Below are 25,009 nucleotides of genomic sequence, written 5' to 3'. Positions count from 1 at the left end.
AGTACAACGACAATTGTGTCTTGCCTACAGTCAAGCATGGTGGTGGGAGTGTCATGGTCTGTGGCTGCATGAGTGCTGCCGGCACTGGGAAGCTACAGTTCATTGAGGGAACCATGAATACCAACATGTACTGTGACATACTGTACATGTCTTCCTTCAGAGACTGGGACGCAGGGCAGTATTCCAGAATGATAACGACCCCAAACACACCTCCAAGACGACCACTGCCTTGCTAAAGAAGCTGAGGGTAAAGGTGATGGACTGGCCAAGCATGTCTCCAGATATAAACCCTACCCTGTGGGGCATCCTCAAATGGAAGGTGGAGGAGTACAAGGTCTCTAAATAAATAATAATAAATTGATCAATTGTCACACATTATACATAGATTTCTGCATATACATGGTGAAATTATTTATTTTTCATATATCCCAGCTAAGCTTGGGTCAGAGTGAAGGATCAGCCATGATACGGCGCCCCTGGAACAGATAGGTTCAAGGGCCTTGCTCAAGGGCCCAACAGTGGTGTCTTGGTGGTGTTGGGGCTTGAACCCCTGACCTTCTGGTCAGTAACTCAGAGCCTTAACCGCTGAGCCACCACTGCCCTAACATCCACTAGCTCCGTCATGTCTTCATGGAGGAGTGGAAGAGGACTCCGGTGGCACCTGTGAAGCTCTGGTGAACTCCATGCCCAAGAGGGTTAAAGCAGTGCTGGAAAATAATGGTGGCCACACAAAATATTGACATTTTGGGCCCAATTTGGACATTTTCACTTAGGGGTGTACTCACGTGTTGCGTTAATTTGAGGGGACAGCAAATTTACACTGTTATACAAGCTGTACACTCAATACTTTACATTGTAGCAAAGTGTCATTTCTTCAGTGTTGTCACATGAAAAGATATAATCAAATATTAACAAAAATGTGAGGGGTTCTCACTTTTGTGAGATATTGTAAATATATGTCAATTTAGTTATAGAGCACATTTAAGAACAAAGTGTATACTAAAGTGCTATACATGGGCAAATGAAACAATAAATTAAGGGGAAATAAAAACAAGATTGACAATACAATATACATTCTAGGGTTGTGCCGATGGACGATATCATCGTCCATCGTGATGGCTGACCAACATCACGATGTAGAGTCACCATCGTGATGCCACGCCCCCTTTTGCGAGTCTTGCTAGTGTGACTCACTAATCCTAGTCTCTTCTATAGTTAACCAAAAAACTTTGCAGGGATTGCTCTGTAAATTAAATTGAGAATATAACTAATGCATCTATGCTATTTTAAATACTTTAGTACATGCCAGAGACGTGACGTGTTAGTCTGTGAAAATACCGTGTCAGGCAGGCTGCACAAATATTGATCTGGACATTGTTAGCTTCGTCTTTTTTTTTTACATGTCTTACACTGTACATTTAGATTAAAATATTTTATGTTGTAGGCTACAAGAAAATAGCCTTTATTAATTAATTATTAGTAGTTGTAGTGTCTCAGAAAATCTTGCTCATTGTCACATACTCTTGTATACACTGAAGCGGCAGTTTAAGATAAACCCAGACCAGCGAACGTCAAATAACTTTTGTCTGGTTAATACTTTTAAAGAAAAATTTCCTTGGCCATGAGTCCATAATGTCAAATCAAATGAAAGAAACAAGTTGAATATGAATAACACACATTTATTAAAACATAGAAGAACAACAAATAAAACAAGAAAACGGGAACAACACTCAGACCGAAACTCGGCATTAACATTTCACTTATAATTAGCAGCACAATTAACTTCAGCACAGGCTACAAAATAAATTATGTTATTGAAATATTGTAAAGTGGTCATATGAACTACACAAATGAACGTTTAAAAAATAATATGCAAAATGGAATAGCTCCGCAAAGGATGGCGAAAAATGCGTAAAGTCTAATATCTTTCACCATAGACCATGTTTAAATTTCGATGTTTCTGGCCAGAAATACCAACATATTCACTTTATCTGGTTTTAATAAGCTGCGGATTGGAGTAACTACACTACCCGCTGTGCTGAAGACCCACTCTGATGGAGTACTGGTAGTACATATGCACAGATATTTCCGTGCTAATCTTGCCATGAACGGAAACCTTTTGTCGCTCGCTTTTCCACCAAGTCAGCGGGTCCTCTTCCCCATCAATGGCCATTTCCTGCAGGTACATGGTCATTTCTGCCTCGACCTTTTGCTCATCAGTGAGCGTGGCTGTGGCTGCTCTCTTCGCAAGAAGGCTGCCCAAAGACGACTTTTTTTTCTTAGGCTAATATATTAAAAAGCCCTGATGAGTAGGCTACTAATTAGTTGGGCTAGTAAAATAACGAAATTATAGTTTTTCAGTAGAAAAAAATATCTATGTAAAGAGATATATTAAAATAAAAAGTGCTTAAAAGTGCACAACTCTTCTTAAGTGGAAGAAATATTTTTCCCCTTACGTGCAACCTATTGGAAAGCTGGATGAGTCAGTTGGGATAGTAAAATAACTGAAATGATAGTTTTTAAGTGGAAAATAGTATTTATGTAAAGAGATATATTAAAATAAAAAGTGCACAACTCTTCTTAAGTGAAAGCTAAAAAAAAAATGCTTCACGTGTCGTGCAACATACTGATAAAGCGCCGACGAGTCATTAGTTGGGTTAGTAAAATAACGAAATTATAATTTGTCATAAAATTTTTGAAAATTACTTTCCCTCTTCCTTGTTCTAGTCAGCAACCTAGCAGCTGCATTTTGGACTAACTGAAAGCGATACAGAGATGGATGACTAAGACCTCAAGTCTGGATGAGATGAAGGCATGAATAATGATCTCCAAGTCCTTAAATTAGAGCAATGGTTTTAATTTAGCAAGCAACCAGAATTGGAAAAAGCTACCCTTCGTCAAAGCAATAATTTGTTTTTCATAATTTAGAGCTGTGCGAAAGATCACTCCCAAGTTTTTAGCAAAGGGGTGAACATTTAATGACAGTGTCGCTAGATTACTAGTGATATCAGAGACAGCACTAGGGAGACACTTGCAGTCTGTATCTTTTTCCATTTACGCTATACTTTCTTACATTCCTGTCTGAGAGCACGTGTGTTATTATTTAACCAAGGCTGGGCCCTTAGTTTAGGTTTTCTAGTTTTAAAAAGGGCAACAGAGTCTAAAATGCAAGTACAGGTATTGTCAAAAAGAGTGACCATCTCCTCTGTGCCTAGACTTGGATGAAGTAGCTTCATAGTGCAAATACAGGAGAAGCAGATAATGCCCCAGATAAATTTCTGGCTGTAGAAGAGGTTATAAGAATGCAAAAATGACCACGAGAAATTTGATTTTGGAATCGGACATGGTAGTGCAACATTAAAAACAACATGATTACGATCAGACAGACAAAACTCAGTAATTTCAACATTGTAGATGGGAAGACCAAAAGATAAAACAAGATCAAGAGTATGAGCATCTAACCAGAGGTTTGGAAGGGCAGCAAAGACCATATTGCGATTTAAACCTTAACTCAATCGTGCAGCCTTAATGGATACCATACCAATGTCTTAGAAGTCAAAGTTAGCTGGTTTCAAAGTGTTTTGTATAATTTTACCTAAACATGTATAGGTAAATTGCTGCATTCACAACTGTCACGTCTGTAACGATGGGTTTTCCTCATTAATGCGAGAATGAGACAGAATAAAAATGAAAAATTACATGCTCTTACGAGAGCCAACCCTTCTACATTCTGTGGCTATAATTATTCTGGATTGTGAATTTGAATTCAAAGAGTTTTTACAAAGTGTGATGATAATTATAATTGTACCATCGGTTTTTCATATCGGCATTTTCATGCTTAAATCTTAATTTAATTTGGTCAATAATTGGCCAAAACATACCGAGGCGATACAACAGTGCATTCCTAATATGAAGATTTCCATGACTCGTGGGATACCTGATGTCTAATCTTGGACTAGTCGACATTAAGTGAGACAACGATTTTAAGAATAAAAACAGCACGTACTGTCAGCCTTGCATGTGTTGTTAATCCTGGTGAAGTATTTGTGGCAACTGCACTTGTAGGAGCCCTTTGTGTTGTTACAGATGTGAGAACAGATGCCAAACTGCTTGCACTCATTCTTATCTGAAAAGAGAGTATGGCAGTTTATGAAACTTTCATATGCACAATGAACCAGGCAAAAACAATCTCTGCCATAAACTTAGCTCCTTTCACGATCACAGTGCAATACCTTCACAGATATTGCGTCCAACTTTCTGGAATCCTGGTTTGCAGGAGCAGAATGTATCTGTGCCATTAGTCACACAGTGAGCCTCACTGCCATCTCCACACAGAGATTTGTTACTCCTACAGTCATTCAGCATGGTGTCTATACACAAACAAAGTTAGGTTAGGTGACTATTCCAAATATGTCACAGGAATTAAAATATTCATACTCATTACACAGCTCTCTGGAATACTTCATTGTGCTTGACATTATAATGACTGGCTAACTGTATATGTTATCCCTTACTTATTACAACCTTGCATGCTGTGGCTCATAACATCTGGAAAAATAAAAGGCATAGAGGACTGGAATCTACCTTGATTTAAAAAAATGCAGTCACCAACTTTGATGTTTTTAGTCACAAAACATTTTGTAAAAAATTCAGCATTTTTTAACAATTTCCTTAGGTTATATAAACAGGTTCTACCAGCTTCTAGACTATAAAAAAACAGCGCCTGACAGACTGGCACTGGTAACTACACTACCTGGCCAAAAAATACAAAAGTCACTGTTTTGATTTAAATAAGCAGATACTTAAGAGCTTATGATTGGATCATTATTGCAGTGATTAATATGTGTTATGTGGGCCCAGTGTTATGATCTGGAGTTGCTTCAGTTGGTCAGGTCTAGGCTCAGCAACATTATGTGACAATAAAATGAAGTCAGCTGACTACCTGAATGTACTCAATGAGCAGGTTATCCCATCAATGGATTTTTTTTCTTCCCTGACGGCACAGGCATATTCCAGGACGACAATGCCAAGATTCATCGTGCTCAAATTGTGAAAGAGTGGTTCAGGGAGCATGAGGAATCATTTTAACACATGAAGAGTCCTGACCTTAACCCCACTGAAAGTCTATGGGATGTGCTGGAGAACACTTTATGGAGTGGTTTGACTCTTCCGTCATCAATACAAGATCTCGGCTAAAAATGTATGCAACTCTGGATGGAAATAAATGTTGTGATGTTGCATAAGGTTGTTGAAATAATGCCATGACGAATGCACACCGTAATCAAAGCTAAATGCGGTCTAACTAAATATTACAGTATGTGACACTAATTATTATAATTTATAATTTTTTGGCCAGGCAGTGTATTTGAATATGACTATTAAAAAAAAGACTCTTTCCAAACAGCTCAAAATATAATTGCCTAATTGATATAATAAACATGTACATTAAAACTGTAGGCCACTGTCCCACCTGTCTTGCATCTAATCTCATCTGAGCCGTAATCCTCACAGTCATTGAAGAAATTGCAGCGCAGGTTGGCATTGATGCATTTGCCATTGTTGCACTGGAACTGGTCTTTATGGCATGTGGTCGTGTGGTCTCCTGTACAAACATAATGCCACACAGGTCATGAAAACAACCACTCATTTACTGAAGCTGCTTAGAGCAGGGGTTTCCAAGGATTTCAGAGAGAGAGAGAGAGAAAAAGTGACATTGTTTAAAAAAAACAAAAAAAAAACAAAATAATAATTATTGTACATTATTACCGTTTCATAATAAAACAATGGGATTAACAGTGAATATTCTATTGACAGCCATAGATTTAAATGGTAAGAAATAATAACAAACCTGCATAGAATTTAATATATTATTAAGAAAACAAATATATTTATTGTTAAAAGGCCTATACAAATAAATTTGATTTGAACTGAAAATGTTTCGCTTCAAGTTTAAACATCTTGCATTACTATAACAGAAAAAAAGACACATATAATGAAAAGTAAACATTTTCTTTATAAAAATCTTATTCATTAATTTTGCTTTAGTACAATGGCACTTACAAATAATTTAAACAATTTAAAAAATAAATTTTGCAAACAACATATTTTTTAAAAATATTATTTTTCTCAAACAGGAAGAAGGGTCTGTCTATTTCCTGCAAGACAAGTACAAGACACGCCCACTACTAAGTTATTACCTTTAAATTTGTGAAATTGTTAAAGTTATATTAAATACAATCATACCGTCGTATCACTAGGTGGCGACAGTGAGGAGAAATGTGATGAAAATGGAGAGGTTGCCAGCAGTATGCTAAGCTAACAGGCTAACCGGCTAGCTTGTGAGCTAACTGGAGAAAACTGTACAAAGAAATTTTTTATTTTACCATTTATGGCTTCACTTTAATAATATGATGTGTGACATATCATTTAAAAGTTATTCTTTGTTATATTTACACAGTTAAGACAACATGAATCATACAGCGATTGCATAGGATTTTAATTGTTCTTTTAGCCAAAATAATCGCTTTATGATGGGGGGGTGTTACTTAGAGTGGGCGTGTCATATAGTGGGTGTTCCTTGTCATCTTGCAGGTTGCAGACAGATACACTTGCAAATAGGGGGTCCCTTGCAAGCAGATCATCATATTTGGGGGTCATTGGCATCAAGAAGTTTGAAAATCCTGTCTTAGAGCACGAAACTCACCACAGTTGGCCTCATCTGAATTGTCCCCGCAGTTGTTCACACCATCACACCGCTTTCCAGTCCGGAGACACACACGATTATTCATACAACGGAAAGTTCTAGTGGGCGGGCACTGGAAGTTTCCTAAATTAGAGAAAGCAAGAATCATTGTGGTATTAACATGTTTTTTTTTGCCTCTAGAATCTACATGACATGATAAAAACTCTTACTGCACTCGTCAGGGTTCTCATCTGAGTTATCACCACAGTCATCCTCCCCATCACACTTCCAGGACAACGGCTTACACAGAGTGTTATTACACTGGAACTCATCATGGGGGCAGTGCCGCACCACTTAAAGAGATGGATAGAGTGAAATGGAGAGGTAGAAAGTAGGAATGTGAGACATCTCTTACAATAAAAATGATCTCCAGATTTTAATCCATTATGTTTTATAAAAGGACAGAGGACAAACTGATTAACACAACAGACATATAACCTCACCGGATATGTCACAGCTCTCTTCGTCACTGCCATCAATGCAGTCAGCATCAGCATCACAACGCCAGCGAAGAGGAATGCAGTGCCCGTTCTTACACTGGAACTGATCCTCATCACACTTCAGTTCACAGCCATGCTGAACACACACACACACACACACACACACACACACACACACACACACACACACACACACACACACACACATTACAAGCTTTAATTAAACAGTGTCTTGATTATTGTTGTAATTAGACATATGGCTATACTCAACATGAATTTAAAAGTGGACATGCAGCAGGTACCTCATCCGATCCATCTGAACAGTCATGATCTCCATCACACTTCCACCTCCCAGCAATACAACGTCCATTAGTGCAGGCAAACTCACTCTCTGAGCACTTACGTGGCACTGAGAGAGCGAAAGAGAGTGAGAGAAAGAGAGTGAGAGAGAAAGGGGAAGCAAAATATTCATTTGAAGAGAAAAATATGTGCCACAGAGCATATTAAAGATGACTATAAGGCAACATATAAAAAATAAAGGGTAAAATTTAAAGACAAGGACTGTAGGTCATCTTAGAGAGTGAGAAAATACACAAACACATATGCAGCTCTTAATTCAGGGTTCAAACAAATTTCAGCCTTTTCAAGAATTTACAAGACTTTTCAAATGAATATTCTGTGTATAAACAAGTTAATCTCACAATCAAAGTTATCACACTTAAATCATGTTTACATGTCTTGTGGCTATACTTATAAAAAAAAAAAAAAGTATTTGAATGTTCAAAAATTGGCCCCCATTGACTTCCATTGTAAGTGCCACACTGTTACTCGTATTTTTGCTTTTTATTTTTAAGAAAAGGAGGGGCAAACCAAAATCTATTTTTGTGGAAATCAATATTATGCCACAAATGCTGTCGATTGAGCTTAACTTGTATTAAACCAGGAATCAGGAGAAAAAGTTCATGAAGTTTTAAAATTTACACTGGAATTACCAAGAGCAATTTCTACCCAATGAAATATTTGTACAGCTGTGTATAAGTTACATTAAGGCACTTACAATGGAGGTAAATGGGCCAGTGCATAAACGCAAACATGATAAAATCGCTTAATAACCTTGTCTAAGTTTTATCCAATATTCTAACTTTGTTGTCATGACAACCTGTTATCCCAGTCTCTTAACAGACATGGTTAGTAACCGATTTTATTACACTTTAATCACATTAACATGATTAATGTTTACATATTGTGGCTATACTTTTGAAACAGTGTGTATTTTATTTGTCATTAACTTCCATTGCAATTGCCTTTTTGCTTTTATATTAAATAAACAAGGGACGAATTTAAATTATTGTAGTAATTTGTAGTAAAATGCTGTTGATTGAGCTTAACTTATATTAAACCCGGAATATTCCTTTATAGCTTTATTCATTTCAATGACTTTTCCAGGACTGGAATTTTCATAGTTTTATCATTTGTTTTATATAACCATGGGAAGCCTGTTAATTAATTCAGAATAATAACACATATTTTAATTTGAAACAACAAAATCGAGTCAATATTTATTTAACGCAGATGCGTTTTACTTTTCAACAGGAGAAAATGTAACTACTATTTCACCACTAGGGGGCAGAAGCTGCAATTTGCAACTTCTTAAGCAAACACAAATGGATACATGGGGTGGGGAAATGAGAAGAGACGGGACGAGACGAGAGAAGAAGAGATGGGATAGGTAGTTTGGAGGAGGGAGAGACCTACCTCGGTGTCAGGCCAATGGGTCAGTGTGAAATGAAGAATAAAGACAACATGAAGTGAGATGCAGCAGTGAGCAACATGTGAGTGAACCATGACATAGGACAAAACAATAACTACAATACCTTCCAAACAGACACATGTGATTAGCACAAATACTGTAATAATAAGTCAACAACTTAAGTCCTGCAACTGACTATGTTCTTTCATGCAGTCTAAGGTGTCAACAGCTCAACAGTTGTGCTTAAAGGGATAGTTCCCCAAAATTATCTTTCTTCTATGGACCACAAGAGGAATTGTTAGGCAGAATGTTAGTCTCAGTCACTTTCATTGTATAGGAAAATTATGCAAATGAAAGTGATTGGTGACTGACACTAACACTTCCTCACAAGTTCCATAGAAGAAAATAAGTCATATGGTTTTGGAACAACATGAGGGTGATTAAACAACAAAATTGTCATTTTTGGGTGAATAATATTTTTAATAACATAGCTTTGAGTTTTTACAATGTACACATTGAAAGCATACTTAACTGAACTTGTCTTCTCACCTTCCCCCTCCAAAGCAGCTTTGACATTAAATATTATACATTCCTTATGTTGATTTAAGTACATACTCCATAACTTCACACATCTATAGCTTCTTCATTATATCCATATTTAACAAAGTCCAGAAACACATCCCATATATCCTGAAATTCAGAGGACTTCTTCCTTACCACATTTGTAAGTTTTTCGAGAGCCAAGCTTGATATTACATTTTTAGACCATAAATGGGTGAATTCTTTTAACTGGGTCACTCTGGCAGCTGAGATACCTACCACACTTCTCCTCGTCTGAGTTGTCTCCACAGTCGTTGTCATAGTCACACTGCCAGCGACCGGGCACACAGCGGTTATTCTTACAGCGGAATTGGTACGGCTCACACGTCCTCTCGTCTATGCCAAAGAACGAGGAGGAAATAAAATAAATAACTTCTATACGATTTCTTGTGAAGGCAACATTTGAAATTAATGAAAGAGTAAATGCAGAAAGTGAAGGGATGGGCAGTCGTACCGCATTCCTCTTTGGGCTCATCTGAAGAATCACCACAGTCGCCCTCTCCGTCACACATCCAGCGAGATGGGATGCAGCGGCCCGAGTCCTTACAGCGGAACTCATCCACACCACACTTCATCTGAGCTATATAAAATAATAATAATAAATAAATAAATTATTAACAAAAAAAAATCTTACCCTTTACTGTAGCTCTTGAATCTTATATTTTTATATTGGGTCACAAGACATGGCAATTGCCATTTATGGCATCAAATGCTGTCAATGTGCCATTTTTAGTCCATACAAATTCTATAGTGCATTTTAGGGATGCATCGATACCACTTTTTCTCTCCCGATCCGATTCCGATACCTGAACTCTATATATCGGCCTATGTACCAGTTTTTTTCTTAATAATTTTACAATATCTATACCTCACTGTGTGAAAATAATTGGGCATAATATTTTATATGAAAAGAAACACAAACCTCTAACTACACATTATTTCTATATGTGTAAATGTGTAGCATATTAAAACATTTTTTACCAGTAATTACCAGTAATTCCAGTGAAAGTCTTCAGTAGCAAAAAAAGTGTCACGGTCCTGTCACCTTGTCAGGTTGTGTTTCTGTCTGACGGGACAGTGGCATTATCGTCCCGTCTGTCTTGCGTTTCATGTACGGTCTATGTGCGAGCACACGGGTCCGGTTGTTAGTATCAGTTGTGAGCGTGTTATTGCTGTACACTCTCCGGTGATGTCATCGTCTGCTTCGTGTTTAGTGTGTGTTCTTTGTGTGAACGCCTAGGTACGGACGTTGGTTAGCGACATGCTCTCTGCGGTGATTTCACTGTCCTGTCACCTGATCAGGGTGGGGTTTATTTGACAAGGACTGTGGCATCATCGTTCCCTGTTTGTTTTGTTACAAGCGTGTTGATGTTTTGCCCTTATGTGTTTCAGGTGTAGCTGGCATGTGGAATCAGCGTTTCCATGGGAACCCTGATTGTTTCCATGGGAATGCTGATCATGCCAACTTTCAGCTGTGAGCAGCACCTGCCCCTTGTTTGTTCATGCCTATGTTAATCCCTCAATTGCTGGATTGTTAAATGTTGCTCAGTGTTGACTGAGTGCTTGAGTATTGTTGTTTGATGTGAAGTAACTAACCTCACTCTCTCTGCCTAGCTGGTCCTGTCTCGTGTATCTGTTTGTTGCCCAGCGTGTCGGTTGTGTGGTTGCCTTCCAGTTTGATGCATGTCAGCTGAGTTTCCACAGAGGACTCTTACTTAGTAACTACGTATACTTATTATTGTAAATAAATCCTTAAACTGTTCTGCACTTGGGTCGCTTTGTCTCACTCTGACAAGAAGTCAGTTCTCTCTGCACTATTTTTTAACTTGTATCTGGACTTCAAACGGATTCAGATCTCTTTTTTGTTCACTTAAGTTTTAATAGGATACAAGTCCACTTTTTATTCAGACAATAATTTTTTGGAACCCAGTTAACTTAAATATTGCTGTAATTTATTTCATTAACTTTTAGAATTATAGTATACAACAGTAATATATATTCAGTAGTGCATTTTTAAAGGTGAACTCAGTCACGTTTTCCTCATTAAAAAAGTTTAACTCCTAAAGACATAAATTATAATTTTGCAATATATGTAGGAAATCATGACCCCTCACATTAAAATGAAGACTCCAGTCATATCAGTAACCTTCTAAAAGCTATTTAATTGTACATGGAGAGGATCCGCACATGGGGGCTGCCATGTTAGAATCACACGGTCAGCCAAATTCTACTCGCATAATCTCAGTAACCGTCTTGTTACCTGACACTTTCACTCATTAAAGTAATCATGGCTGACTGTGAATACAAAATTTCTACAATGGCATCTTAAACTGAATCCTATTGATTTTATATGACGCTGCATCCAAGCCGCTTTTTGCCAGTGTAAGTCCAAGAAGTAACAAAAGTTACTGAGTGCACATTAAATGTCAAAACACTCACAGTAGTTTAATATGCTTCTTATTCAAAATCTAGTGAAATGCTCTGATCTAGGGATTAACCGATATGGAATTTCTGTGCAGATACATAAACTATATATATATATATTACTTTTATATACTATAACTTTTGGGTAAAATTGTTCATGTGCATGTTTGTCATTTCCTTACTGCAGTTGGCTGGTTCGTCTGAGCCATCCACACAGTCGTAGTCTTTATCACAGACCCAGACCCGCGGTATACAGAGTTTAGTGATGGCACACTGGAACTGGTTTGGAGCACAGGTCACCTCAGCTACAACACAAAAGACCAACACAACTGCCAATCAGCTCAACACTCCAACTCATCAAATATCAGAAAACAGCCTGTAAGGGTATTGACGCTGACTACCACCCCTGGAGTCGCAATTTTGAATCCAGGGCATGCTGAGCGACTCCAGCCAGCTCTCCTAAGCAACCAAATTGGCCCGGTTGCTAGGGAAGGTAGTCACAGGGGTAACCTACAATGCTATAATGTGGTTCTTGCTCTTGGTGGAGCACGTGGTGAGTTGTTCGTGGATGCCAAGGAGAATAGCGTGAAGCCTCCACACGTGCTATGTCTCCGCGGTAACGCGCTCAACAAGCCACGCGATAAAATGCGTGGATTTACTTTCTCAGATGCAGAGGCAACTGAGATTCGTCCTCCGCCATCAAAGAGTCACTACGCCACCACGAGGACATAGAGAGCGCATTGGGAATTGGGAATTCCAAATTGGGGAGAAAAGGGGAAGAAAAAAAATAAAAGAATACAGCCTGTAAAATAGAGCCTGATGATTTTTTAGGAGAGATATAAGAGCAAGCACTCACGACAGTCCTTCTCATCTTCACCCTGGCCACAATTGCTCTGACCATTACAGCGCAAGATTCCAGGGATACACCGACTGGGATGGGAGCACTTAAACTGGCTTGGCAGGCAAACATGGATGTCTGAACAAGGGAAAAAATTTTATTCATAGAAAATAGTATACAAGTATTTATCAACCAAATGTCTTACATTTTCAAATAAGGGCTCCATTTTAACTACAATTGGGAGGGAGAACCAGTTCCACTTCTTATTTAAAAAAGAAATCTGGAACAAAATAATTTTCCAGATAGTGTAGATCGAACACTACACTAAAATTCTCTCATTTTCGATTTGTGAAAATCTTTCTGATTGTGTCTTTTCATTGGATGAAGTGTGACCAATGTAGCCTTTTGAACCGGTTCTTCTTAATGAATTAAAACGAAATGAGTTAAACCATACACAAATCAATCTCAAACTTTCTTTTCACTCATAGGTAAGTAAAGTAAAATAATCATGCACCCTTTGAAGAATGAGACCAGTTACGTGGAATCAAAATCAGAACCATTAAATTCCTTATGATTTCCACCCCATACTACACATGATGTGAAAGTTGTGAGAAAGCTAACTATCAGTTAGACATCATACCACAGTTGGCCTCATCAGAGTTGTCCTGGCAGTCATTATCTCCATCACAGATGTAAGCCGGGTTAGTACAGAGACCCGTGCCACACTGGAACTGACCCGGTCTGCATCTAAACTCAGCTGAAACCAACAACACAGAGTGCGAGAATATAATCTACATTGAAAGTATCCATGTTGAATATCTCTCGTCAGTTAAAAGCCCAAATACATACGACAATCAGCAGGTTCATCCGAGCGGTCTCCACAGTCATCCTCGGTATCACACTTCCACCAGAAGGGAATACACTTATCATTCTTGCAGACAAACTGAAAGAAAAGCAGACAGGCAAAGTTTAAATCTTGTGAGTAACAACACAGCACTATGTAATGGTTCAAAAGTGCTTTAAATGTGCCTAGAAGGCTGTACATTTCATGTATATCTGATTTTTTGCCCTAACCAGAGTTAGGTGAGCCACGCTGGGTATTGGCATTTGCTGTTATTGTGCCACCACGCTCAACATTTTCACTTTCATTGGAGACATACAAATAACTACTTCTGTCACACCTGGTTAGGACACTGTGCAACATTGCCATAGAAGACCCCAAGTTAAGATACAGGGATGGTCTTTCTAAAACAACTTGGGGTTAAGAGCTTTGCACAAGGGTATAGTGGCCCCAACATCACTCCTAGCATGGTTCAAAACTGCAGTGCTGCTACAAAGTCTTTGACCTCTAGGCAACACCAACCCTGAAAAAAACCACACATACACACCTGGCTGGCAGTACAGTTGGATAAGCATTGCTTTCCATCAGCAGCCAGGTAGAAGTTTGTGGGGCAGGCACACTTGTATCCTCCTCCAGGAGAGAGCAGACACAGATTACTGCAGCCACCATTATCCTCCTGACATGGGTGGCCTGACACTGAAATCAAAAGATATCAAATGAGAAAATGCTTAGAAGCATCATCAAACACTAGAAGAACATTTCTACTGTATGTGACAGCATGTGTGTGTCTTCTCACCCTCAGGCTGTCTGGATGGATGGTAGATGTGTATGTCCATGGGTCTGTGTAAAGTGCTGATCAGCACAGTCTTGTTGGTGCCAAGGGTTTTGTGAGCTCTGTTGATGGACTTGGTCTCCCAGTCGGTCCAGTAGATGAACTCCTCAAACAGAGTCATGGCAAAGATGTGAGGGATGTCATGATTCAGCACTTTTGGGGAAGAGAACATAGGCACCACATTTAATAACCACACAACTACCTAAGCAAAAAACCTAAACCAGTCACAATCCACAAGATATTTAATGTACACAATGATTCATCTTTAGCTCTTTTGATGCAAGACAAAATAATTGTAAATACAACAGTTGCAATACATTTTAATGAGTCATGACATTTTCCCCCAATAGTAATATTTTTCCCAATTTTGTCCCAAAACCGTCATATATATAATTTTCCACCCCATCACTGGCCCTCTGACTGAAACACTTGGTTGTCGGTTCTGTCCCTCTTTAAGACTTTAATGCAAATGCCCACTATTACTAACATTGTGCAGCCCCTTTGAGTACAGCTTAATACATTTGAAACTCCGCTGGAAGTGAATAAAGCAGCTCCACACCAAAAATTATATTTCAGGGTTTACACATGCCACATCCATCATGAAATAACAATAACAACAAAGCGAAACACTTTGCTGCACCATCTTTCAATAAGAGTTGCAAAAGCATATGCTACATCATATAGTGATTGGTTCATTATTACAATATTATTCTTCTCCACCTTTGCAGCCTCAAACACATCATCAGAAAAGAAATATCACTTCAGAGGTGATGTAAATAACAAAAATAGCATCTGAAAAAGACTACGCTTTTTTATTCTTTGCTTTATTTCTAGATATTCCAAAGTTGTTGCTGTGTTTGTTTCATCAACTTTCCATCACGACTTGCAGCGAAATTGCTCATCAATAGTGGGGTTTCCCTCTTACCTCAAACTCTGGGATTCCCCCAATGTACTTGCACGCATATAAGCAGATGTGATGGACAGTAGTCGAAATTTTAAGTTGGTTTATATAAATGGGTATAGTTTATAGTGTATATGCTTTTACCACTGTACTTCCAGAAATGTTGAAATCTTTCCAATATGTTGATTCCAATGAGTTATTGATATGATGTAGGGCTACATCCTATGACGTTATTTATCTGGTCTGTTCACACACATGTGCACTCTTCAAAAACCTGTAAGAACGCTGCTAATGCGCTTTACATGGCCACATTCTCTTGGAGAAACCCAATTGCGTTAAACCGCTTTCTCTTAAGCCCTTAAACAGTGTAAGGGAAACACGGTTCTCGATTACATGATGTTTCAGGATGCCACTTTCTGCAAAAACCCTTGAATAAACCATTTTCATAAGTGCATATAAATGGGGTCATAGAATCTGCATGCATCTCTGGTAATTGTCACTGCTTTAGAGCTGATTTAGAATCTAAGAGAGACCGCTCAGTCTGGGACAGTTCCCCCACTTGATATTTGTGCTAGCATGTTCTTGCGTAAGCTTCAATTTATATGGAAAATCACCTCCTCCTCACATAGACTCTATACAATATACTGGTCTCAGAAACAACAGAACAAGTGTAATGTTTTATAATACAAAGTGTCAATGATGTAATTTATTGGAGACATGGAAACTGGGACATTTCTAGTGTGATGCTTGTCTAGACTAACTGCCTGAAAACATAATTTCACAAGCGTCATATGCATGCTGCCTGTGTGTTTGCACTCACCAATGTGCCTGTTGGATCCGTCTAGACTGGCAAAGGCAATGTAGTCTTCACGAGCATCTGCCCAGTAGATACGGTCATTTATAAAATCTAGAGTCAAGCCGTTGGGCCACGTGATCTTATCCTGAATGATGACTTGACGGTCTGAGCCATCCATGCCGATACGGCCGATATGTGGCACATCACCCCAGTCTGACCAGTACAGATAACTGGAAATGACAAACCACAAAAATCAGTCAAGCTTCTAACTTAAATACACAGACACATCAAGTGGAAAGGACATATAATATCCACAAAACAACATATTTCCAAAGGGACAAAATATCTACAACTACTTGAATTGTCAAGAGATCTCTTATAATACACTTATATTCCATTTTATTACACAGCTCTCTGCAATACTTGATTCTTTTTGTTCAAATGCTGCAATCTTTAGTCAGAAGTTTTTGTATTATGACTGGTATACCGTTTATTTGAACATTGTCCCTAGCAATCAATATCCTACAGCACACTATCATGTCTTTTGCAGAACCAGTCTTCTCATAGAATAAAATTATTTCAACTCAAAACAATATATCATGCCCATTTAGTGAGCAGCGGTGCAATAATATAATGTATAATAAGCTGGTCACAATCGCAAAATAAACTCCTTCAGGATTACCTTCTCGAATCTGAAATCCCTGTGTCAAGGTTTCTTTTGCGATGATGACCAGCTGACTGTACATTATTCCTTACATATAACATGTAATGCATGACTTGGTTTTTGAACATGTTGTGTGATAAATGTTGGTCTGATTAGTGTCTTACCTGTTCCTCACATCCACAGCCACAGCTCTGGGCTCCCGCAGGCCACTGTTGACTAGTATGCTCCTGTAAGCTCCATTCAGCTTGGAAACCTCGATTGTGTCTCTGCCCTTATCACACCAGTACAGGTTCCCACCAGCCCAGTCCACAGCCAGACCATCAGGGTTACTCAGAGAGGTTCTGTGCAGCACCTATACCAGCAACCAATCAGAGTAGTGAACAATCAGAACAAGAGTAACAACATACAGTCTGTGATGACGCCTATCAGTGGTGGAATTTGAAATCTATAAAAGACACTATGAAACATTTGGTACAAGATGTGAACCCAAAATCAGGAATCAGCTGTGTGTGACCTCTACTGCTTCACAGACCTGCACGTTACTGCCATTGATGTTCATGCGGCGGATCATGCTGCCCTGTGTGGTCACATCTGTCCAGTAGATCATCTGCTCTGCATAGTGATAATCCAGAGCCACTGCGTTGTTGAGGCCCTGTTGTATACGCACATATAAAATTGTCATATAAACAGAAATAGTCAAATGTTTACCCCCTTCAGCAATATCAGAAAACTAGAATTATCTCCTTAAGAGAGAGAGCCATCTCACCTGTTTTATCAATGTGTAGTTAGACCCATCCAAGTTCAGTTTGCGCAGGTAGTAACGGTTAGCAAAGATAAGGAAAGGTTCCTCCTCTGTAATTTAAGCAACACTGTTAGTATCAGCAATTGTTGACCAGAAATAACAAAAAACTACTTAGGGCAAAGGTGAACTGTTTCCCAAAAACTGCATAAATCACTTAAGTACTCCATTGCAAAACTTAGTCTCTTAGCTGCCTAGAGAGGAAGCATTTTAAGCCTGCACTCTTGACACAAACTTTGTTCTAAATAATGTAAATAACTTAATTATGCCGCCTCCTTAGATACCTTGTTTTGACCAAATTCTAAGGCAGCATTGCATGAATCCTTTGCAAAGAAGGCACTTATTACATAACATATTGCTTTCAATATTTAAATGTATAGATAGAAAATAGGTTTGTGTAATTATTATTGGTATGCATTTGAGTATCGCAGCATTAGCTTAACAACATGTGAACGTCAAACTCAACAGATATCAGTTGAGTTTAATCTACCATTAGGAGTGCTATCTGTGTGGCACACAGAACTGTTGCCTATGTAGGTAAATCGGTCACTTATGAGGTTCCATGATGGTTATGATACCGCCTTAGAATTCAGTAAGCAGGAAGGCAGCTCACTAGGTTTCTGAACAGTGCTACTGTATGTAGGGTCAAAGGCTGGTGGGGTAACATTTAGACTAATATTTCCAGCACTCAGTTTTTGTGTCAAATGTGCATTGGGCTCTAAATGCTACCAACAGTATTTGTTAACCTGATCTAGTTAGAGCACATAAGATTAGGCTCACCAGATGTGGATTTGCAGCTGGTGGGGTCATCAGGTCGCTGCACAAAGCCATCCACACAGAGGCAGTGGAAGCTACCATGTGTATTGATGCAGTGCTGAGCACAGGGGTACGTGGTGCTGCACTCGTCCACATCAACACATGTCTTCCCATCATGCTTCAGACGGAAACCGGGATGACACCGGCACTGCAGGGGGCAAGACAAGAGAAACGCCATTGCTGATAAATGTCCAGTTACTTAAAGTCTAATTAACCCAAAAAATTAAAAGGTATGTTTGAGGTATATATATACAACATACCTTGAAGCTAATCATGAGATCCTCACAGAGCTGTGAGCAGCCACTCAGCTTGCTGTTGAGACATTCATTGATGAAGCAGCTGAGCTCGTCAGAACTGTCACCACAGTCATCATTACCATCACACATCAATGTCTCATTCACACACTTCCCATTGGTGCACAGGAAAGCAGAGTCATTACAGCGCCTCTCTGTGGACACAAACCAAACAACAATCTGAACACAAAGTTCTAATTTTAAAAGCTACACTATATAAAGCCTTACACAAAAAGTACTATCATGTACTATAGTATAGTGATAGCATCAGATGGTCATTTCCATTGTACTTTGATATATACCATGGTAATGAATGATTATTTTGGTGTTTTACAATGGTCAGTGCTGATCCAGATATTTAAAGAACAAGGTGACCAGTGGCTAACATAATACCAATATAATGTATATAATACAATTGAAGCTAAATTAAACGTACACAAAATTGCAGAAATGTAATTTATTTTACACAAAATTCATTCTAAAGTTACTAAACATATTTAAAAACAGCAATTAAGGTTCAATGAGGTATGGAATTTATTTTTAAATTAAGATACAAAATTAAAAGCGGTGGTGGCGTAGTGGCTAAAGCACAGGGCTGTTAATCAGAAGGTCATAGGTTCTAACCCCACAGCCACCACCATTGTGTCCTTGAGCAAGGCACTTAACTCCAGGTTGTTCCGGGGGGATTGTCCCTGTAATAATTGCACTGTAAGTCGCTTTGGATAAAAGCGTCTGCCAAATGCATAAATGTAAATGTAAACACATAAATGTAAATAAACTTAAATTTATTTAATAAATAAATAATAATTTATTGTGTTAATATTGTATTTAAGTGCTTTTAAACAGAACCTCACAGCAAAATCCAAAATACAACACTAAAGTTATTTTTGCCAACAACAAAAAACATGCTGCATAACAGAGCATCACAGATGTGGGATATTGCTTAAATATAATACAATTACTATTGATTTATTATTACTAGTAGTAGTAGCAGTAGTAGTGAATACTAAACAGTAGTTATACAGTTCAGTCATACCTTTTGCCATTTAAATTGAGCTTTAGTCCTTTCCATTTCTCTGTGTTTTTGAAAGTTGCTTCTCACTGCCGGAAAACCTGGTCACTATGTTTCCCAATTTGACTATTAAATTGCAAAAGGATGCCAGACAATTCAATAAATATTTAGTCTGTATGAGCCTCACGCAACAAAGTGAATTAGGGCTCTGCTTGCTATCGTCTGCAAAAAACAGATCACGCAATGCTCATGATGATGTTTTCTGTGTATGTGCCAAGGAGCTCTAAAAAGGTATGAGTCTCCACACATTAACTTTGAAGCGCTTAGCACATGCAAACTATACATTTATCTAATTAAATCGCAGCATCGCCGTTTAATAATTAAACAAATACATTGTGATTTACATTTGTGCGCTGAATGTTTATGAAATTATATTCGTACGTCAGATGGCATCAGTTTTTAGTATCATAATACATTTACGAGCACTAGTAAAAGTACAGTTGAAGTCAGAAGTTTACATACTGCCAAATACATTTAAACTCTTTCACAATTCCTGAAATTTAATCATAGAAAACATTCCCTGTCTTAGGTCAGTTAGGATCACTACTTTATTTTAAGAATGTGAAATGTCAGAATAATAGTAGAGAGTAGGATTTATTTCAGCTTTTATTACTTTCATCACATTCCCAGTGGGTCAGAAGTTTACATGCACTTTATTAGTATTTGGTAGCATTGCCTTTAAATTGTTTAACGTGGGTCAAATGTTTTGGGGAGCCTTCCACAAGCTTCTCACAATAAATTGCTGGAATTTTGGCCCATTCCTCCAGACAGAACTGGTGTAACTGAGTCAGGTTTGTAGGCCTCCTCTCTCGCACACACGGTTTCAGTTCTGCCCAAACATTTTCTATCAGATTGAGGTCAGGGCTTTTTGTGAGCTCTTAACTCTATAGTTTGTGAAAATGTATATTTTATTTTAGATTTAGTTTTTTCACGATTTAACCACATTTTAGCTTTTTTAATGCACAAATTCCATGTAGCCTATCAATATGATGTCATATTGCATGTGTAATCATGAAATTACTTAATTGTAACTGAAAATTGTAACTGAAAACTCAAAATACAACCCCCACATCTGAACATAAGTGCTTGTACTACGTAAAAAGTGCAGTGTAGCTGTATAATTGTGACATTGTCTGAATTACCTCCGTGTTCATGGGGAAATGAACATTACAGAAAAATACTCTCTTACATATTAACGAGCTGCATGAAGAAATAGATTGGGTTCTTTCAGCTCGTTGTTGAAAAAAAATGTATTGGTGCATTTCTATGTGTGCTGAATGACAGGATGTCAAAGAGTGCGTGTCAAACGTATGACGTCTGGTCACCCAACATAAATGCAACGAGAAAACAATCCCGCTAATGAAAAAACCATCCTTCATACAACATTTAATGCCATGACCTTATGAATGAAAGACTTGTTGCTCCGATTTAAGACTTTTAAAGACCTTTAAGACACACGGAAACCATGTATTCATAAAGATATCACCTCCCAGTCAATGATGATAAATTAATGCCACCACATACAGTCATGGCTTTAATACAGCAGGATGAATTGAACAGCATTAAGTTGTGTTAACACACCACATTACACACCTAGCACACTATTGTTACCACAGGTTTGTACTGTTAGACAAACAGCTGTACTATAACCCTGCACTTTCCAATTTCACACAGAGTGCACAGAGTTAAGGCTAACAGATTTGGACAGATGTTTTTACAGAAATGATCAAGAGAGGTTCGGTTCTAGAAATATGAAATTCTTGACATTTTGTTTTTAAACAAAATAAACGAGCAAAAATGTACAAAAAATCCCCCCCACCAGCAGAGTGCATCATTCATACACTAATGTGCTGAGATGATAAATGCAAATGGTAAATGCCCCCGACAGTGAGGACTGATTTAAACACAATTTGTTCATTTTTCTGCATGTTTGTAACGATACACAGGCGATGAAACTCCTGGATAGTAAGGAAGAGTTAACATTTTCCTCAGAAGAAGAGCGGGACTCCGATGAACATTTATATTTTGAAGAGAGACTTGATCCAGCCGAGGATACAATTTTGGACGAGTAAATAATTTAGTTTTCATTAGTTGACATGCTATTTTATATAAACATGTACATATTTTACTAGTGGGACTGTTTCCAGACTTGCCAGACATGATTCAGAGTATTGACATTTGAAATATGTCCTAATAGACAAGTTTTAGTTACATTTAAATGCTGTTTCGGCTAAAGCAGGTATTTAAATTGTATGCTGTATTATACAAATATGATATAAAAATAATATGAATGTTTAGAATATATGTTATCTAGTGTTTATGCCTCATTATCATCAACATCAACAATGCTTGTGCTTGCAAATATGTGTTCAGGTTAAATGAGTAAAATGCACTTTAAATATTAGAAAATCTGCATATTATAATGATTTCTGAAGGATCATGTGACACTGAAGATCTGCAGTAATGATGCTGAAAATTCAGCTTTGATCACAAATTGCATTTTACAATATATTCAAATAGAAAACTGTTCTTTTAAATTGTAAAAATAGTTCACAATATCACTGTTTTTACTGTATTTTGTATCAAATAAATGCAGTCTTGGTGAGCAGAAGAGACTTCTTTTAAACGGTAGTGTAGGTCTAAAATTACGTAAAGTCTTTATTTAAAGAAAATGTAGTCAGATTACATCTTTTAACTTAAAACTTGATTTTGATCATTAAGTCTCCTCACATTCATTCTTTTTCTGTCACATTCCTCACTGATTGGCCCAGGGGAGGGTCTTTGTCTCCTCAGGTGTAAATCACCTCAATATTCATTATAGTTCACACCTCCTCGCATATTACCTTTCTAACACAAAAATGGTCTTAAAAGTTAAATTACTATATTGTTTTGTATGAATGAGTGATCAGGATGGTTTTCACATCATTTTGTAGCAAAAATTCTAGGCTACAAGATCCAGTTCTCAAAAGTCTTGTGGACAAATATTTAGTATCTGTTATATGGCCTTATTTCAATGACTTAAAATTTTAGTTTTTTCAAAAACCACACATAAACATTATTTTCTCCAAAATACAAACATGTACACACATGTTGCTCACATATTATTGTTGCCCAGTTTGTGCTGAATACAGTGTTATCAGACTTTAGCCATTAATGTGTTTTAAGCAACTGAAAAAAGCACAAATGTCAAGGCATGTCAAAACTTCTCCAGGGCCCAAAACACCCTCAGACCCCAGAGGGTTAAAGCAACAAATAAATAACATCAAATTATGCTCCAATCATGCCATACCAGAATTACAGAAATGACCCATTTAAGTTTGATTCTTTGAATTTTATGAAAGTTTCAACTTCTCTCACTTGATAAAAAAACACCACATTTAAGGTGCTTCAACAGGTAAAGGTAATTAGTTCTTTCTTTCTTTCTTTTTTTTTATATCTTGCCCTTCAGGGCTTCCATACTGACCTGTATCTGTACAGTGAGGGTTCTTAGGGGCTTCATCCGATTGGTCTCTGCAGTCAAACTCTCCATCACACTCCCAGTTCTTTTGCTTTAAGCACTGGCCGTTAGCACAGCGGAAATGATTCGGCCCACATGTGGGATATTCTAATAAAGGGACGAGATTTGGCATAGGATCACTAAAAAACATAATTTTTTGTGGCCAATAAAAAAAGAACCAATACAGTTAACTGAAACCGGATGCTTACCGCACTCTGGCGACTCGTCAGAACCATCTCTGCAGTCAACATCATGATCACAGAGGAAGTGCTTTGGAATACACTGATAATTCTGGCACTGAAACTCAGTGTCATCACAGGTCTTATTGAATACTGGAGAGAGAGATAAAAGGTTGAGGAGGAGGAAAGAGAGTAACAGGAAGGAACAGCTTCCAAGTCCTCTATGATCCAAAGCACTGATAATATGGACGAAATTGGCAGTTATTATTTCAGTTGTTTTTACTGAGTGCAAAACAAACATCTAAAGCACAGCAAACAACTTAAAGCAAAACAAAAAGGTTTTTCATCCATAGTTACAATCAAATACCGATATGAGAGATCCCACCCCCAACTCACCACAGCCAGCCTTAACGCCCTCATCCGCCCCATCAGGACAGTCTTTATCCCCATCACACTTCCAGCGCTGAGATATACACATATGGGAGCCAGGACACTGGAATGCCTCTGGACTGCATGTCTTGGACTCTGGAAGAGTTACATAAACAGAGCTAAAATCAAATTTCACCGTCCAGTCAGTTGTAAATTATCGCTGTCTGGAACAAAGAGAACAAGTCATAGAAGTTGTCGCATTCATCTTGGTTTAAATTAAGACATCAATATGACATTAAAGATCAAAAATATATAATAATAAAAAAAATTGGTTGTTGATCTAAAGCTGAAGTATGCAATTTCTGGGTATCTCAGTGGAAAGACGCTGGCTACCACCCCTGGAGTCGCGAGTTCAAATCCAGGGTGTGCTGAGTGACTCCAGCCAGGTCTCCTAAGCAACCAAATTGGCCCGGTTGCTAGGGAGGGTAGAGTCACATGGGGTAACCTCCTCGTGATTGCTATAATGTGGTTCGCTCTTGGTGGGGAGCGTGGTGAGTTGCGCATGTATGCCACACATGCTATATCTCCGCGGTAACCCGCTCAACAAGCAACGAGATAAGATGCACGGATTGAAGGTCTCAGACACAGAGGCAGCTGAGATTCGTCCTCCACCACCCAGATTGAGGTGACTCACTACACCACCAAGAGGACTTAGAGCACATTGGGAATTGGGCATTCCAAATTGAGAGAGAAAAAAAAACATCTTTCTAAATACGCTCCTTGCCTGGAGTTGATCAAACAGTCAGATAGTCCCCCAACTCACAGCATTGGTTTAAGTAACGTTGTTGAGGCGGGTCTAAGCGGGTATCAAAATAAACAGGAATTTTTATAGCGCCACAGAGACACTGTGTTTACAGTTTTTGAGAAAATGAACCCATAAATGGCTTACTTATAATTGTCTCTGCATATTAAGCAAGAACGTTTTTTAACACTGAAAAAGTTACATACAGAATGCTGATGTGACTCACTGCATTTGCTGTCTTCATCAGTGCCATCTCCACAGTCATCAGTGCCATCACACACCCAGGATTTGGAGATACAACGGTGGTTCCCACACTCAAACTGATTATGGGCACAGAACTTATCTATAGAGACAA

At 38.2% G+C, this 25,009-nt stretch overlaps 1 protein-coding gene across 1 annotated transcript in view; it reads right to left on the bottom strand.

Moving 5' to 3' along the window:
* Positions 1 to 25,009, bottom strand: part of LOC127618341 (low-density lipoprotein receptor-related protein 1-like) — a 204,399-nt gene that overhangs the window by 19,504 nt on the left and 159,886 nt on the right. Inside the window, exons 51-75 of the mRNA XM_052090702.1 lie at positions 24,881 to 24,997; positions 23,880 to 24,008; positions 23,514 to 23,636; positions 23,272 to 23,412; positions 18,704 to 18,891; positions 18,408 to 18,591; positions 17,595 to 17,680; positions 17,361 to 17,480; positions 16,993 to 17,180; positions 16,189 to 16,394; positions 14,432 to 14,620; positions 14,183 to 14,331; positions 13,644 to 13,737; positions 13,435 to 13,551; positions 12,813 to 12,932; positions 12,139 to 12,261; positions 9,987 to 10,112; positions 9,752 to 9,868; positions 7,485 to 7,591; positions 7,186 to 7,318; positions 6,913 to 7,035; positions 6,704 to 6,826; positions 5,471 to 5,602; positions 4,233 to 4,370; positions 4,007 to 4,126 (exon numbers count right to left, since the gene is read on the bottom strand). Coding sequence (XP_051946662.1) covers positions 4,007 to 4,126; positions 4,233 to 4,370; positions 5,471 to 5,602; positions 6,704 to 6,826; positions 6,913 to 7,035; positions 7,186 to 7,318; positions 7,485 to 7,591; positions 9,752 to 9,868; positions 9,987 to 10,112; positions 12,139 to 12,261; positions 12,813 to 12,932; positions 13,435 to 13,551; positions 13,644 to 13,737; positions 14,183 to 14,331; positions 14,432 to 14,620; positions 16,189 to 16,394; positions 16,993 to 17,180; positions 17,361 to 17,480; positions 17,595 to 17,680; positions 18,408 to 18,591; positions 18,704 to 18,891; positions 23,272 to 23,412; positions 23,514 to 23,636; positions 23,880 to 24,008; positions 24,881 to 24,997 — 3,393 coding nt within the window. The remainder of the gene's footprint in view (positions 1 to 4,006; positions 4,127 to 4,232; positions 4,371 to 5,470; positions 5,603 to 6,703; positions 6,827 to 6,912; positions 7,036 to 7,185; positions 7,319 to 7,484; positions 7,592 to 9,751; positions 9,869 to 9,986; positions 10,113 to 12,138; positions 12,262 to 12,812; positions 12,933 to 13,434; positions 13,552 to 13,643; positions 13,738 to 14,182; positions 14,332 to 14,431; positions 14,621 to 16,188; positions 16,395 to 16,992; positions 17,181 to 17,360; positions 17,481 to 17,594; positions 17,681 to 18,407; positions 18,592 to 18,703; positions 18,892 to 23,271; positions 23,413 to 23,513; positions 23,637 to 23,879; positions 24,009 to 24,880; positions 24,998 to 25,009) is intronic.

This window comes from Xyrauchen texanus, chromosome 25 (assembly GCF_025860055.1).
Source record: "Xyrauchen texanus isolate HMW12.3.18 chromosome 25, RBS_HiC_50CHRs, whole genome shotgun sequence".
NCBI classification, from domain to species: Eukaryota; Metazoa; Chordata; class Actinopteri; order Cypriniformes; family Catostomidae; genus Xyrauchen; species Xyrauchen texanus.
This window is presented reverse-complemented; position numbering and strand designations above follow the sequence as displayed.